This window comes from Pezoporus occidentalis, unplaced genomic scaffold (assembly GCF_034315485.1).
Source record: "Pezoporus occidentalis ecotype Australia unplaced genomic scaffold, CSIRO_AGI_Poc_V1 ctg5, whole genome shotgun sequence".
Classification (NCBI taxonomy): domain Eukaryota; kingdom Metazoa; phylum Chordata; class Aves; order Psittaciformes; family Psittacidae; genus Pezoporus; species Pezoporus occidentalis.
In genome coordinates, this window is record NW_026915835.1 from 6,360,009 (window position 1) to 6,376,004 (window position 15,996).

The window sequence follows — 15,996 nt, forward strand, 5'->3', positions numbered from 1 at the left end:
ACTTCCTCTAATAGCAAGTATCTACTAGTCCTTTGACTCCAAGAAGAACTACACTTTTCTCCTACGTTAATTCTAGACCCTCATTAATACCATTGGTTACAACATTTCAATATACCAGATTTACATGCTAACATCATTTTTCTAAAGACAATTTATCTCTCATTTGCAATCGCATTTATACTCATAGACACAGATGTATGTCTTTTTCTTTCTAAGTCTTACCCATTCCCTGGGTATACCTAAGAAAGCTGAATTTTATTTTTTTTTTCTATTTCCCATTTTTTTCCTTTCTTCTTCTCTCTGAAATTTTAGCTTAATGTATATCTTGTAATAGATCACTACCTTTTTATTTCCTTCGTCCCCACACAGGTCACCTAAATGCACACATTAGGGAATAAAAGATGTTAATGTTTTTTTAGGTTTGAGGGTGTTGTTTTTTTTTTAATTTAGAAACTCTGACGAAACAATTTTAATGCATGAAAGAAACACAAAGTTAATAGGCTCCTCATGATCTTTAAAGAGAACACACAGATATCATTTGCTTAGCTCTTGGTTTCTTTCTTCATTTTTCCTTCCTAGGACTACAATGTAAACTAGATCAAAGGGTTCACACAAGAAAGAGTCTTGATACAGTTTTATCTACCAGCCTTATATTGCACATTTCAAAAATGTTAAACAGATATTATTAAATAACAAATGGATTTATATCTCTTCTACTTTGCCCTATTTAATTTTAGCTTCCTGAAAATTAGACCTGTAAGGCTATATCTATACTGCTAAATAAAAGAGGACCAAGTGATCTCTAGACTTAAGATCAAATATCAGATGTTTGGCATCCATGATGATTAAAGCCAGTATTCATTGTGTCAGATTTTCAAGAAGAAAGCTAAGTGGAATAATCAGAAAAAAAACAAACTAAGAAATAAGCAGTCATTGTTGGAGTGCACTTCCTGATGTGTTCCTGTATATTTTTAGTAGTTAGGATTTACCTTATGTCTAAATCTATTGTGTAAACTCCCTCTATTATTAAGGTAGAGATATAGATATTTTCAGAGGAGTATGCAAGCCATCCTAAATTAAAGATGCATATGCAGATTCATCCTCTAGTAGCTCCTCTCTCTGTGAATACAGAGGAAGTTCAGATGATTAGTTTAACTAGAAACCTAATTTTAGATACTAAAAGAAAGTTCATAAAGGAGTAAAAAAAAATAATCCTTTGAATTAAGGACTTAATGAAAATTTCTACATTTCTTCATGTGGATATCAGGAAAAGGCCTGATAGGAATATAGGATTTATATGGTAAATATTTGGAATGTTTCTGGATATTTATATTTCTTTTCTAGTTTTTATTTAAAACATACAAAGAAAATGTGGTCTCACCCTAAAATTTATTATTAACAGCTTTTGTTTATCCTGATTCTTTCTCTTTTTTCCCCTTAACTGCCTATACACTATGTAGATAACTTTTATTTCATTTTAATCATTGACCTTTTTTTTGTGACTGTCTTTCTCAATTGTTATTTATAATCTCGACCTTATGTTCCATTCTGGTCTATTAATTCTGAAGCCACAGATGCTGAACTTTCTTATTCTATAAGCTATACGTTCAATAATGGACTAATTTTCTTGTTTGTATGTGCAAAAATAGTAGGTTATGGTAAGAATATTTTTGTTCTTTATCTAGTTGCATTGTTTTTGTTCTACCAGTCTGGATTCTTGAAGATAGTTCCCTCCTATTTGTGTACATATACAATTTTACATTACAGAACTTCATATTTACACAGTGGAAGCTCTTCATAGGTATACTAAAATATAAGAAGTCATAACTAGTACTATCAGTTCATAACAGATGGACAAATAAGATCAATGAGCTGCTAAAAGAGATAAATATAAAAAAGCACCTTTCAATTTCATGTTTGTCAATTTCAGTTTTCATGTTTGTTATATAGTCATCAATTTTCATATCAAAATGGCAACTACTGCAACACTGGGTTTTTTTTTGGCTTTGTCTTTATAGTGAAATTCAGACTGAAAGACAAAATTGGTGACCTTTAAAGCTTAGCACCCAAAGGATACAATACCAGAAATCTGGCTTTATACTTGAAAGAAAAGCATAGGGACATCTAAAGAACAGTTCAGTCCCTGAGTGGATGCAGTTGCATTATTTTTAATTCCACTACCCTATTTTCTGCATGTAAGTGAAGCCTTATGATTCTGAACCTAAAGAGTTTTTACCCAAACTCATGTAGCTCATAAGCCTATTACCTCAAAGAGATCCTTACAAAACAACATATTGTCAAAGTAGTTATTTTTTAATATGTGCTGATAATTGATGCCTATCTTCTCAGTAGCAGAACTTTCACAAAACAACCTTTTTTCTTTTCTTTCTGTTTTGTATGTGAAATAGTTGGCATTTGTAAAAGGAAATTAAAACCTAGTCTTGACTTGAAGACTCAGGAGATACCTCCTTTCCTGTCTGGCTAAAGGGGAGACTGTTGTGATTCTTATAGGTGGGTCCTGATGGCAGTGAGTGTGAGCATGCATTCCCAAAAGGCTTGCTAGAACTAACAGGCCCGGAGGAACACAAACAGCTGAACAGAGGTAAACAGCACTTTTACTGGCATCCACAAAAACACAAACAGCACCAAATAGACATGTACAACAGAAATGGCCCAGTCCTCTTCCTCCTAGTGGCTAACCGCTACTGAAGCTTTCTTATAGTAACTTAAACATACCATCACTTGCTAAGTAACATGTCCATCCACACTTGCTGGTCCTTCAAACACTGACTTTAAGGCCATCCAGTATCCATGACCAGAGCATGGGTATTTCATCTGGTCTCCTGCCTAGAGGCTATGTATTTCCAGATGCTGATCTCCATCTCCTCCCCTGTTATTCTTGGTTAAAGTTTAATAGAGAACCATTTACTGTCCCCCACACCAACAGAATAGAAAGTAAGTTCACACAGAAAGTAGCTAGGAATAGAGTTTAATAAGGAGACAGGAGAGACTGTAGCAATCGGGTATATTAAAAGCTTCATTACAACATTTTTCAGTGAAATGCTTTGTTGAATTTAAGTAGTTAACTGACAAGTTGTTCTGTGACCAGTGTTCATCCTGCAACCTCCTGTTTCATAGAGTGATTGTATGTTCTTTAGGGTAGCCACTGGTATGGAGATAGCAATGAAGTCCTGGACACTCTTTAATTAAGATTTAATTCTTTATCTCAAAAAAACTCAGAATAGCCTTCCACTTCCTTCTCTTGAGTGCACTGGAAATTCTCTGAAGTAGCTTACTTCTCCTTTGTGACTAAATGAAGTTGACTATCTTATGAATAAGATTCAATGCTCATCTGAATCTCACAGGCTTTTAAATATTACTTCAATTATGGACAAACTGTGGCCTTCTTGCAAGACTAAATGATGTAATATACAGTTTTGCAACATACATACACAAAGCCTGTAACTATTTCACATACATTAACAGATAAAGAAACACAGCAGAGAGATGGTCTTAGTTGTCAGTTCTGTCAGTTAATTTTAAATTATATTATCAAAGTGGCTTTCAGGACCATGTGCCAAATTTCCCTAAAGCCCTGCTTCAAGGGGCAGCTCATGTCCTTTGATAAGCAAAAGTGGAAAGCGTATTTTACAACTTAAAATTTGAAGGTAAGCCTTGTGATACAGAACATAATACCCAGTAAACATAACAGTCTTCTGTTATATATTGAATAAAAATAGAATCACAGAAAAAAAATAGGCTGGAAGTGGTATAAGGAAATATTCTTGGTACACTCGTGTTTTGAATAGGTTCAACCTTTGGGTTCTATCAGGATTTTCAATACTGAAGTGGAACAACCTTTCTTGGAACCCATCCTTCCTCCAGAAATGAAAAAAAAGTGTGGAAAAGCAGCTTACTATATCAGATGCATAACAATAATAAAGTCTTTTTGATACTTTTGCATAATTATGAAGTCTGTAATGATTTCAGGCTTCTTTTTTTGTGATTGTTTTATTGTTTTGCTTTTTTAAAAAATATTCTTATCTTGTCACATCAAACATCACTCTAATGCATCAGAAAAATAAGGCATCAAAATCAGAAAAAGGCCAAATTTGTTAACAGAGGCTTTTCTTCACAGGTTTGCTAATATATCAGACCTTAAAAAGACACCTTAAGCCTATCTAGAAATCACCTGAAGTTTTCCAGACAGGGAATGTAGCATGGCAGACTCTTGAAAAAAACAGTTCAGGCTTCCTAAGATTTGAATTGGTTGGGGTGAACAACAGAAAAGAACCCCTAATTAGTGTTCCCGTGCTACACATTGAAAAATCCCCACAAATTATTCCTCTTATGAGAGACCATATTTGAGATAGACAAAATGCCACTTTCAATGTTGTTCATTGTTAAGTACAGATCCAGCAGGCCTTTACTTGTTCTCTCAATGTTAACTTTTCTTCTAAACTCAATATCACACAGACAGCTGTTGACTAGTTAACTTCTCTTCTAACCTCAATATCACACAGACAGATGTTGAGTAGTTTAACAGAGCCTGGAAAATAAGAATCACAGAATCACAGAATCCTAAGGGTTGGAAGGGACCTCAAAAGATCATCTAGTCCAACCCTCCTGCAAGAGCAGGGTAACCTAGAGTACATCACACAGGAACTTGTCCAGGTGGGCCTTGAATATCTCCAACGTAGGAGACTCCACAACCCCCCTGGGCAACCTGTTCCAGTGCTCTGTCACTCTCACAGTAAAGAAATTTTTCCTGATGTTCACATGGAACCTCCTATGCTCCAGTTTACACCCATTGCCCCTTGTCCTATCACTGGACATCACTGAAAAAAACCTAGCTTCATCATCCTGACACTCACCCTTTACATATTTGTAAACATTGATGAGGTCACCCCTCAGTCTCCTCTTCTCCAAGCTAAAGAGTCCCAGCTCCCTCAGCCTCTCCTCATAAGAGAGATGTTCCATTTCCTTAATCATCTTTGTAGCTCTGCACTGGACTCTTTCAAGCAATTGAAAAAAAAAAAATTTACAGGGGAATAAAAGCCAAGGAGGCAAGGTCATTCAGGGCCCCTGTGACTCTGAGAACACCTTCCATTCCAGAAAATAATAGATAAAGGTCTCTAGCCATGACTACTTTGTGAAGAGTAACTCCAAGGCGAGGCTTGACTATCCCATATCCCAGATTATGATGACCAGAGTCTGAACCAATGAGTGCTTCACAGAAGAAAGCAGTTCTGCCAGTATTACTGTTCCTTGTACAGATTCTCCTGTGTAGTGGATATTCTGGAACTCTGCAAAGAACACTGCTTTCTCCAGCATTCCCAGGAATATAACAGCACCAATCCAGAACTGGAACCTCAGGAGATCCCGCCACTAGCAGGCTGACCACACAAGCCATAGAACCCCGAAGAATACGTACACAATACACATCACCATGAAAAAAAACATCAGAGGATAATCTGCAAGTGAGAGGTACTCGCATGGCCAAGTGAGAGGTACTCGCATGGCCCCTTCAGTTCTACTGTCATTGTAAAAGGCTTATTTTGATACGAGGAAAGCGTTTTCTTCTCCGCTTTATTATTTCTGGTAGTAGAATACTTTGCATTGTAATTCCAATTTGCATAATAAATATATATGGCCCATCTCGCCAAGTTTTGATAACAGCATTCATTGCAGTTTTATCTGCCACCATTGTGTGATTTCCTCCACTCTCCTTCTTATCTTTTAAGCCCTCTTGTTTCTCAGGTGAGAGAGGCTCTGGATGAACAAATTCTCTGTAGAAAATCTGAGGTCTGAATAGCTCAGAGCAATTTTGAAAGAGGAGAGAAGAAGTGGCATAGTATCCTGACCAACCCGGATGCTCTCCAGATGTAGTCCCAAAACAGTACTCTGCCCGTTCATCCCCAAAGTTGAAGACTTCATTGTAACAATCAGAATATCTTAAGTACCAAGTAACATTGTAACTCTGGGAGGGATCACTAGCTTTTTCATCCCTTTCAAATCTCAGGAAAATGGTGGTATTGCTGAAGAGAATCTTTCCAAAGTTAAACTTCTTCCCCATGAGCACCGGCAGCCGCCATTTGGAACGCTGCCCAGAGCCCGCCGCGCCCGCCAAGAGCAGCACCGCCATCAGCCGCATCAGCATGGCCTGAGGCCGCCCCCGCCGCCCCCCGGAACGCGGCGCCGCCATCCCCGCCACACAGAGGCCGCCACCGTGCTAGCCGCGCTCTTCCGCTGCTCTCCAAGAACGCAGTGTATGCAGTCTGCTAAAAAACACTTATTCAGTATCACACCAGAAATGTGTACTGGAACTAGGAAGAGAAATGAGTTTTCCTAATATGTTGTATTAGGAAAAATGTGTAGTACGTTGACCTGCTGTCTTAAATGAAATTTAATTCATTACCAACAAGTTTACCTATTTCTGCATGGAGATGTATTTGATCATGAAAACACACATGAATTCCTTATTTGCAGCTATCAAATTTTATCTACTGAAATAATGGAACAGTAGTCTGATTTTGCAAATTTTTATAAGGATTATAATATGTACTTGCTACTTGAAGGTTTGTGGTTTTGACCTTAGGCAAACAAGAAAATTTTGTTCCCTCATTCATTATTTTAAATTTAAATCTTAGAAAATATGAACTATTTAAAAGTTGAGGCTCACCTGTAAAATATACTTTTACAAAATATACTAAAAAATCTTCATTCCTCCTCTGATCTTTGATGTAATTCTTTTTTTTTTTAATATGGCTTTTTTTTTTCTGTGCGATGTGATGAAATACTATATTGCTGCATGATTAGAACAAAAGTGCTATGAAGATGTCTGCCATCAATGCATAATCTGTAGAGCTTTGATCACTGTTGTCCTAGTGATACATTGGTAAAATACATCATCAGGTCAAAAAACAGAGGGAGTGGAAGGACCAAGAAGATCTTTCCCAACATTTTAAAAAGTATAAAAAAAAATATAAATAGTTCTTTCTTAATTATTAGTTGAAGATGAGTTTTATGTGCATGTAAATAGACATTAAAAAAAAAAAAATCTCTATTCCAAAAAGATAATGAGGGTGGTCTCTTAAGAATAACTGTCATCTTATTATGCAGAGGAAACTCACATACTTGCTAAGAAGTTTCTTCTATTTCATTTCTAGTTTTTAGATATAGCTCATTCTGAATCTCTTTTGCCACTGGTGTTTGTCATGTTTTCAGAATGACTTTAAGTTAACTATAAGTTCATCTCAAATGCTATTCCTTCATAAGACAGTGCTTCACCTCTCCCAGTATAAAAGCATATTCAGTCATTCTGAAATAAAAATTCTTCATTCCCTTCCTATTCCCCATTCATCTTTGTTATCATAATGAGACCAACTGGCTTCAACATATGTAAGCCTTTCCACTCAAGTATATGGTGCCAGTGGCTCACAAAAAGGCTTCAAACAGTAAAGAACAATTTCTGCATTTCAATATAAATCGCAACAGCTAAAGTGGAAAAAAAAAATGCTAAGTGAAATTATAGAAGAAAAAATAAATCCACTCATGCACATATCCTCTGGATACTGGCCTTTTACATTTTTTCTCATGCAAGTTAATCACATTTCTGTCTGGAACAAAACCCCAGCACTGTTTTGCTGTAACAGCATATCATTGACTCTCCCTTTTTTCTGTTACACATAGACACTTTAATGAATTTTCATGTACATACATACACCAATCTGAGAAGTTTCTTTATTTCATCTTTCTTAATTCAGAAATTTAAAGGTTTTGTGGTTCCCTTTGATACTAGGTTTAGTCCTGGGAAAAATCATTCCTGCTTTCCAGATAAAGTTAGGGTATAAAACCACAGTATATTCCAATTAACAGCTTTTACATGATGCTATCAAAGACTTTTAATAACATATCCTTTCTTAACTTTGTTATTGCTTACTTTCTTGTTAATTTCAACCTAACGGGTTCTTTTTAGTTTAGTTCTACGCAGTTAGAATAAAAATATCAGTCTTTTAAAGAAAGACACCTAAAATATATTTTCAAAATTCTTTTATTCAGAAAAATAGTTTGTGCATTCTTCCCCCAACAGTGACCAGCTTCAAAACGCTGGGAGATCATGTAAAGTCATAAACCTGTGCTTACTACTTTAAAAAGTGCAAGTTTAATGTTTTTTTTTTTTCTTTCACTTTTGGTGGTATGCTTTCCAATGCAATAATTGTTTCCCTTGTTTTTTACCTACTTATTTTATTTGTGTGCACCTGAAAGCCAACCTGGCCTTGCCTGAATTAAGTATAAAAGATATTTCAAGGTTTTCTCTCCCATATGTCAACTGAATCCAGATTTGGCAAGTATCTATGATAATTTCATCACTTTTTATGCTTCACAGCCCCCAAATTAATTAGTTAAGTTATATTGCTGTACTGTATTTACATAATTACACTTTGTAGGTGTGTAGCTGACACTTGTAATGGTATCGGAAATACAATTTTGTCAGTAAAACCCATAAGTTATTTTTTGTCAAAAATTACATAAGTTTTCAGTTCTTGTATTTTTTTTGTTTGTTTTTTTTTTTAAGAAACATTTAAAATAAGCTTATAATAAATTTCTTTCTTGCATTTGGTATAATTATTTAAAAGGGAAAAAGAATTCTTATTTTTTATTTGTTCCGTAAGACAAATAGATGCATTTCTTACACTTTTACCTGACAGAATCATGAAATTGTAGAATAGTTAGGATTGGAAAGGACTGTAAGGTCATTTAGTTCCAAACCTTCTGTCATGGACAGGGGTGCCTCACACAAAACCATGTCACCCAAGGCTCTGTCCAACCTGGCCTTGAATACTGACAGGGATGGAGCATTTACCACTTCTTTGGACAACTTGTTCCAGTGCCTCATCACCCTCACAGTAAATAACTTCTTCATTATATCTAACCTGAACTTCCCTGTTTAGTTTAAACCCACTACCCCCTTGTCCTATTGCTACAGTCCCTGATGAAGAGTCCCTCCCTGGCATCCTTCAGATATTGGAAGGCTGCTATGAGGTCTCCATGTAGCCTTCTCTTCAACCAGGCTTAACAGCCCAATTTTCTCATGAAACTTTTATTGCCAAGATCAAACTACAGTAAGTTGAAAATACTGTAGGAACCTTAAAAAAAGCAAGTATTATTAAAATTCAAGTAGCCTTACAATGTATGTGGGTATTATCACTTATCTCTATTATAAAACATTTTTTAATAACGGGTTAAGGTTAGATTAAACAAGAAATTCAGAAGTATAATCATGTTTTTATACTATTACAGCTGAGGTTTGAAAGATTATAGCTTTGCTTTATGCTTTCAGGTAGCTTGCTTGTTTGCAGAATGCCTTACAACACTTCAGTTTGTGTTCTATTAAACATCCTTGTAGGTAATTTCAGAGAGAAACAAAGTAAAGCACAACTTATTCAAACTCAAAATTCTGGAATACTTAAACAATTAAAGATCCCAAGTGCAAAGCAAATTTCACCCCTTTCCCTGAGCTTCACATTCAGACATGGAGTTATGTATGTCCTTGTCCTGGGTTCAGCAGTAGCAGTCATTTTTTCTCCTTCTTAGTAGCTGGTGCAGTGCTGTGTTTTTGACTTTCAGCCTGGGAACAGCGCTGATAACACAGACGTTTTTAGTTGTTGCTCAGTAATGTTTACTTTCAGAGTCTTATGCTCTGCCAGGGAGGAGGGGAAGCCGGGAGGAAGCAGAGACAGGACACCTGACCCAAACTAACCAAAGAGGTATTCCATACCACAGCACGTCATGCCCACTATTTAAACTGGGGGCAGTTACCGGGAAGGGCTAGATCCCTGCTCAGTCGGGCTGGGTATCGGTCAGCGGGTGGTGAGCGGTTGTATTCTCTTCCCTTGTTATTTCCCTTATCATTATTAATACTGGTGGTAGCAGTAGTGGTTTGTGTTCTACCTTAGTTACTGGACTGTTCTTATCTCAACCCATGAGTGTTACATTCTTTCCATTCTCCACCCCATCCCTCCGAGGGCTGGCGGGAGGAAGGGGAAAGTGATAGAGTGGCTACATAGCTGTTTCCAGGACAGTCCTGAATTGTTTCTTTTAGATTCTGGAAGTTTGATAAATGTTTGAACTTCTGCATTTAGTATTTTAGCCCATTACCCTTTCCATTTATATTTTATTTAGAAAAATATATAGCTGACACAGTGATTAACCACCTCCTTAAATTACTTTCATCTACACTGAGACCAGTAAAAGAGGGAAACACCTAGTATTTTTCTAGTTCTGTCCTTTCTATGGATACTAAAACCCCAAAATTGTTGCTAATCTGAAAATGCTGGTAAGGTAGCTATGACAATGCATGTGTCAACCCACCAGTAGTGGAGAAACAGCTCAAACCACAAAAATCTATGGGCCTGGACACAATCCACCCTAAGGTTTAGAAGAAGTGGCTGACATTTTCACAAGGCTACTGCCTGTAATATTTGAAAAGTTCTGGAGATGAGGGGACATCCTTTGTGACTGAAAGAGGGCCCAAAAGAAGACCCAGAAAACTACAGACCTGCTAGCTTTACTTACCAAGGAATATTTAATCACTCTAGTTCATCTCTTTAGGCTTAAAAAACCTAGTAGTTTGGTATGGTGATAGTAATGCCTGACATACTCACTAAAGGAGAAGGACAGGAATTCTCAAACAGTTTAATTCAGCTTTCAGAGACATGTTTTTCTGTTGTGAATTTCCCTCGTCCTGATTTTCTTGAAGGAACAAGGGAAAATTTGAGGTAGTGCATTGAGCAGATGCTGTAAAATATCAAATCAGAGGATATAATGTTATTTAATACATATAAAATGGTGTTACTTTGAGATTTGCCAGATGGTCCTGATACATTTAGTTTAACTAATTCTATTATGCTGATTGCCTGTGATATTAAGTTGTGGAGAATCACAGTTTTTTGTCATAGTCTGCTTCCTTAGGGAAATGTTTAAAAGAGAATCAAAGGGGAAAATAAAATACTAGATCCAATATGACATACAGAAACAATAATAAGAACCTAAACAGTAGTAAGATATTAAGAAGACAAAGGAATGAAGCAACTAAACTGAGGTGTGATAAGAGAACAAAAAGTGTGAGAATTTCTTTAGTGAAAGCACTAAATATGCTTTGCTTAAAAACTACTGCACAGAAACTGTACATATTTGCATCTGTGCATATGCACATGCTTGCTGGGCAGGAATAATATCTCATAGATGTGATTTATATCTAGTTTCTCATTTTGCATGCAATTGAGACATTACTGGAACCATAAATACCTTATTATTTTAATCATTATCCTTTGTTTCAATGTGATATTGCTAAAGTCTACATTCTAATATGTCAAGTTACAATACACATTTTTGACTAAATCTTGTAACACTCATTACTGTTATTTATTAATAATTTGCTAAATATGCATAAAATACTGTATCAATGTACTTGAAATAGAATTAATACCTTTCAATTTTTCTGCAAAGTAGTTATTCAATGAATTTTAGGCATCCAGGGAACTATCATTATTCAAATAATGGATGCAGATAAAAATGAGGATTTTCACAACAGACTTAGATCCAACCTATTTAAAATGTTTTATTGAGTCAATACCTTACAAGGAACCAGAAATAAATTTCATCAAGAGCTATTGTAATTTTTGTTACACCAGGATCAATACATTTTTTTCTCCATATATAATCATGTGTTTAGTTAACTTTCTAGGCATCTCCCTTTTGTACATACATGGCTTCTATATCTTATTCTGAACTCTTCCTCTGAGATATCTTCATATGAATATTAGCCCTAGCTATATAATTTTTTCATCTATTTTTCCTCAGTTTAATACCAGTTTAAGCAACAGTTGGCAATGTTGGTTGCTTTTTGTTTCTCAAGAAAGTTAGCTTTTAGTATGACTCATAGAACAATGATCCAGAATCAAATATTTACATTAAAACTGAAAGAAGGTATGAGGAGAATATGTTGGTTTTATTTCATTTTTTGATAAAAAAAGGAAAATCTTGCAACACAAAATAAAACTTGCAAATAATATAATGTTTAGCTTATATATTCAACATAGAATAAATAAATGTAGCAAAGAATATCAACAGTACATACAGGTACCTACTTGAAACTGGATTCTATATTTTTCTTCTTTGGTGATGCTCTAAAGGTATTAATTTACTTATTTAAGCTGCTTTTTGTTATATAAATAACTTTAATGAATATTCTCAGATTCTCATCATCAACTAACATCTCAGTGAAACTATGTTACTTAAACATATTACTTAGGTAAAGGTTTTTTCTACAAATTACCATTGTAGCCTTGGATAAGCTTGGATTCAGCCTCCAAAAATAGGGTAACCAAATCAGTCTAAATAAAGTTAGTGAAGGTTAAACAAGTGTTGAGTCATTTCCTTTGAAATGCAATTTATATATTTACTTATATATTTATTCTGAATAGCCCAAACTTCAAGTCAGAGATAACTGGAAAAAGTTCCTGCTGTTAGGGAAAATCAAGTCAGGTCTGAATGCAATTAGTAGTTCAACTGCATGCAGTGGATTGACTTTTTTTTATTTCAACTACCCTCATCCCGGATGGAAAGTTATTTTCTTGACACAGAAACAGACACAGATACTACCTGTATGGGAGATTTTCTTAAAAGTTCATACCACGTTTTATATGAACTATCATATACATATGTATGTGCATATATATGTATGTATATATATGCATATATATGAAATGTGTTTTTTTTTTCCTGTAAGGGGAAAATGAAGTCTTCTATGTTATTAGTAGGACCAGCTCATATACTAAACACAGAAAAGCTACTTAAGTGTTCTCCTTTCTTTTCTTTATTTTTTAAATGTGAAATTGGTCAATATTAATTCTGTTGAATATGTGCAGCTATTTACAGATTTGGTTTATGAACGGAACTGTTGTTCACTGCAGTTGCATACAATTTTTTTTCCAGTAATTTTTTTTGTTGACTGATTTTTGGAACTGTCTATTGGAAATTATTGCTGATTATTGAAAATATTTTTTATTGGATTTTACTCTGCCAATGAATTTTCAAGCCTGTGGTATCTGCTTCTCTTTCATGAGAACTTAAGAAGATTTTTTTATACTGAAATATACATTCCAAAGTTACTTAATTGCTAAGAATTTTGTGTTTTAAATACACAGTTGTGAAAAAAAATAAATTATTCTTCTGGAAAGAATCAGTTCCTTGAGACAAAACTAAAATTTTCATTCAACTTTTAAGACTGATTTTTCTGAAGCTGTCATATTAATCTTATAATTTATGTCACTATATTTGCTCTAATATTTATGTACTAAATATATAACAAAGGATGCAAAGTTTTGCAAAGTTCAGTTATTAGAAAACCTTTTTTCTCTTTTCCCACGTCATTTATTTTATTCTGGCTTATTTCTGAAATATAAAGATAGGGGATTTAAGCCTCTATATAAATATTATCGAGGTTTAATTAGGTTATCTGCAAGGCAGTCCTGTTTGATAGTTTTCTTCTCTAAAAGTAACTCAGCTTACATGGATAACCAAAGCATTAGAAAACTGTTCAGAAAAAGACAGAGCAACTTTTATCGTTGGTTTGGAAGCTTTGAAAAGGAGTAGGGTATAGAAGGCTGCATAAAGTTTAATACATGCTTTGAGCAGCTGTAGAAATAATAAAAACAACCCAAAACATTTCTTGTCTACTTGAAAAAAAAGTGAGATTTTTTTAAAAGGAATATTCTTCCTACCAAATTTGGGTTCACACATTACTATTTTCAAACCTTGTTATTCATGGGATCTTCTCTGAGAAGATAAAAAGTTTTAGAGACTATCTGGTTAAGTCTTAGATATTCCTGCATGATCATGAAATCAATGGGCTTTTTAATGTGCAGGAATTCGTAATGTGTTTTTAGTGTCAGTGGCTATATATCTTATCTCTCTATTGTTTTCCCATGTATTTCATCTTGAAGTATAATATTTTGCATCTCTAGTGCTTGGTACAGTCATACTACGCTAGTCAGTCACTGTCTTTTGAGTACAATCAGAAGATTGTTTTGAAACCTTTCTTGTATCTGACATTTTAAATTCAGATAATTGTAATTCTTCATTGTGTTAAATTTTACTTTATGAGACTCCCAGACCCAGCCTTATATGCTGTTGTTTTAAATATTTTTCATAGGCGGTTCTTGCATCATTCTGTATTATTATTTCTTCTTCAGAAAAAAATGACACACTTTTTCTCCTTCAAATTTAATCTTTTATCTTTTATAAAGATAAAACAAACTTTATCTGGGATCAATTGCTTATCACAGAATAAAATTTCAAAAGTTGACTTTATAATAAGAACATTGCCAGCTTTTAATGCTTGTGTCTGAAGCAAACTTACAGAAGCAAATAATAAAAGGCACATTCTATGACAAGTCCAAAAGAGTAAGCACACAGTGAATAGAAAGATAGAATAATCAATCGACTTAGAAAAGGGTGAAATAAAGGATAAGTTAAGTCTCACAATTAGCAAGCAGATGACCATTCATAACAGCATCTCTAAAAAATCCCACCATAAGTAATGTTCTTAAATATTTTGTGAAGGAACAAATATGCTGGCTGGATGAATAGAAATACAGAGAATGAAAGTAATGGATTAAGTGATTCAGGAAATGGGCTAAGATCATAAACATCTTTTATATGACTGAGAAAATGCACAGCCGAGAATATTTAATCTGATTTTGTTATAATACAAATTGTAGACTTATTTATAGCATCATATAACTGGACGTTCTGGAAAATAGCTACACATATTCAGCATCAAATATGAAAAGATATATCTCCACTCCAGTAGGCTTCCAGCAGTTTTATTTATTTATTTCTTTTTAGGAAAAAAATACCAATTTTAAACATAACCTTGTTTGTCTTATGCACATTTTACATATTGTTAGATTTAGACATTGAAGCCCGGAAGGTTGTTTGTTGTTTTTTTTTTTCCTATATAATACTAAATGTACTTATTTATATATTATAACAAGTATCTTCACAAGGATTTGGCCATTATTGAGAGCATCTTAAAGTCATTACGAATTGTGTTTCTCTCCTGAAAAAAAAAATTAAAAAAATACTTTTGCAAGTTGTATCATAGCTCTCTAACTCTTGGAAAACTTCTTTATTTTTCCAAATATTAAAGAGAAACAAAATTTGTTTTACATTCAGTGAAAGTAGTACAGTAGAAAAAAAATGATGTGATGTTGTTTAGCTAATATTTTGCATGGATCACTATGGCAAAGCTCAACACATTTCTATTCAAAAAAGATTCTTTTTTTAATGAAAGAGCATAATACATCAGAAAGAAATAATTCTATCAGCTGCATGGCCACTTTCTATCTATTCAAAAGAAAGCTTTCATTTGTGTACTTCTCCAAATGTAGTCCTCTATGGGATCACATCTCTGTACACAGTGCATTAATTCTGCAGATGTTAGACTTTCTCACAGACCAGCACTCTTGCTGTTGTGTCCAGCTGCTTGAATTTGCCTGCTCTCTGGCTTCTTCCCTTTAACCTTATTCTGTTTCTATTATTTCCTCTCTTTTTCTGGCCTATATACATTCTACCTTAAGAAAAAGGTTGCTCAATGCTGCAGGTAATTTTAGATTCATTTTTTTTTTAACCTCAGACCCTATATTCCCAAAGTGGTATAACGCATCTCAAGTCAGTAGTACATGGCAGAATGCATACTTGGCGTATAACTTTTTTCAGTGCCTATAATCAGGCAGACCTCCAATGCTTTCTGTGCCTCCTGTCAGTAACTGCAGGCAAGCAGAGACAGGACCTATTGTACATTTCCCTTTGTATATTCATGTTGATCTTTAAACTCATACATAGTGAAGGTTTTTTACAGCTATGGATCTGCCAAATGTTGCATATTTCCTCTTTTTGATCACATCAAGTCTAGCAGAAGTTTGGTGT

General features: G+C 34.6%; 1 protein-coding gene across 1 annotated transcript; it reads right to left on the bottom strand.

Moving 5' to 3' along the window:
- Positions 1-5,511: 5,511 nt before the first annotated feature.
- LOC134173106 (transmembrane protein 87A-like) lies at positions 5,512-6,236 on the bottom strand. Its single transcript, XM_062636813.1, has one exon. It carries the CDS (start codon positions 6,203-6,205, stop codon positions 5,540-5,542), a length of 666 nt encoding a protein of 221 aa, XP_062492797.1. The 5' UTR covers positions 6,206-6,236; the 3' UTR covers positions 5,512-5,539.
- Positions 6,237-15,996: the final 9,760 nt, after the last annotated feature.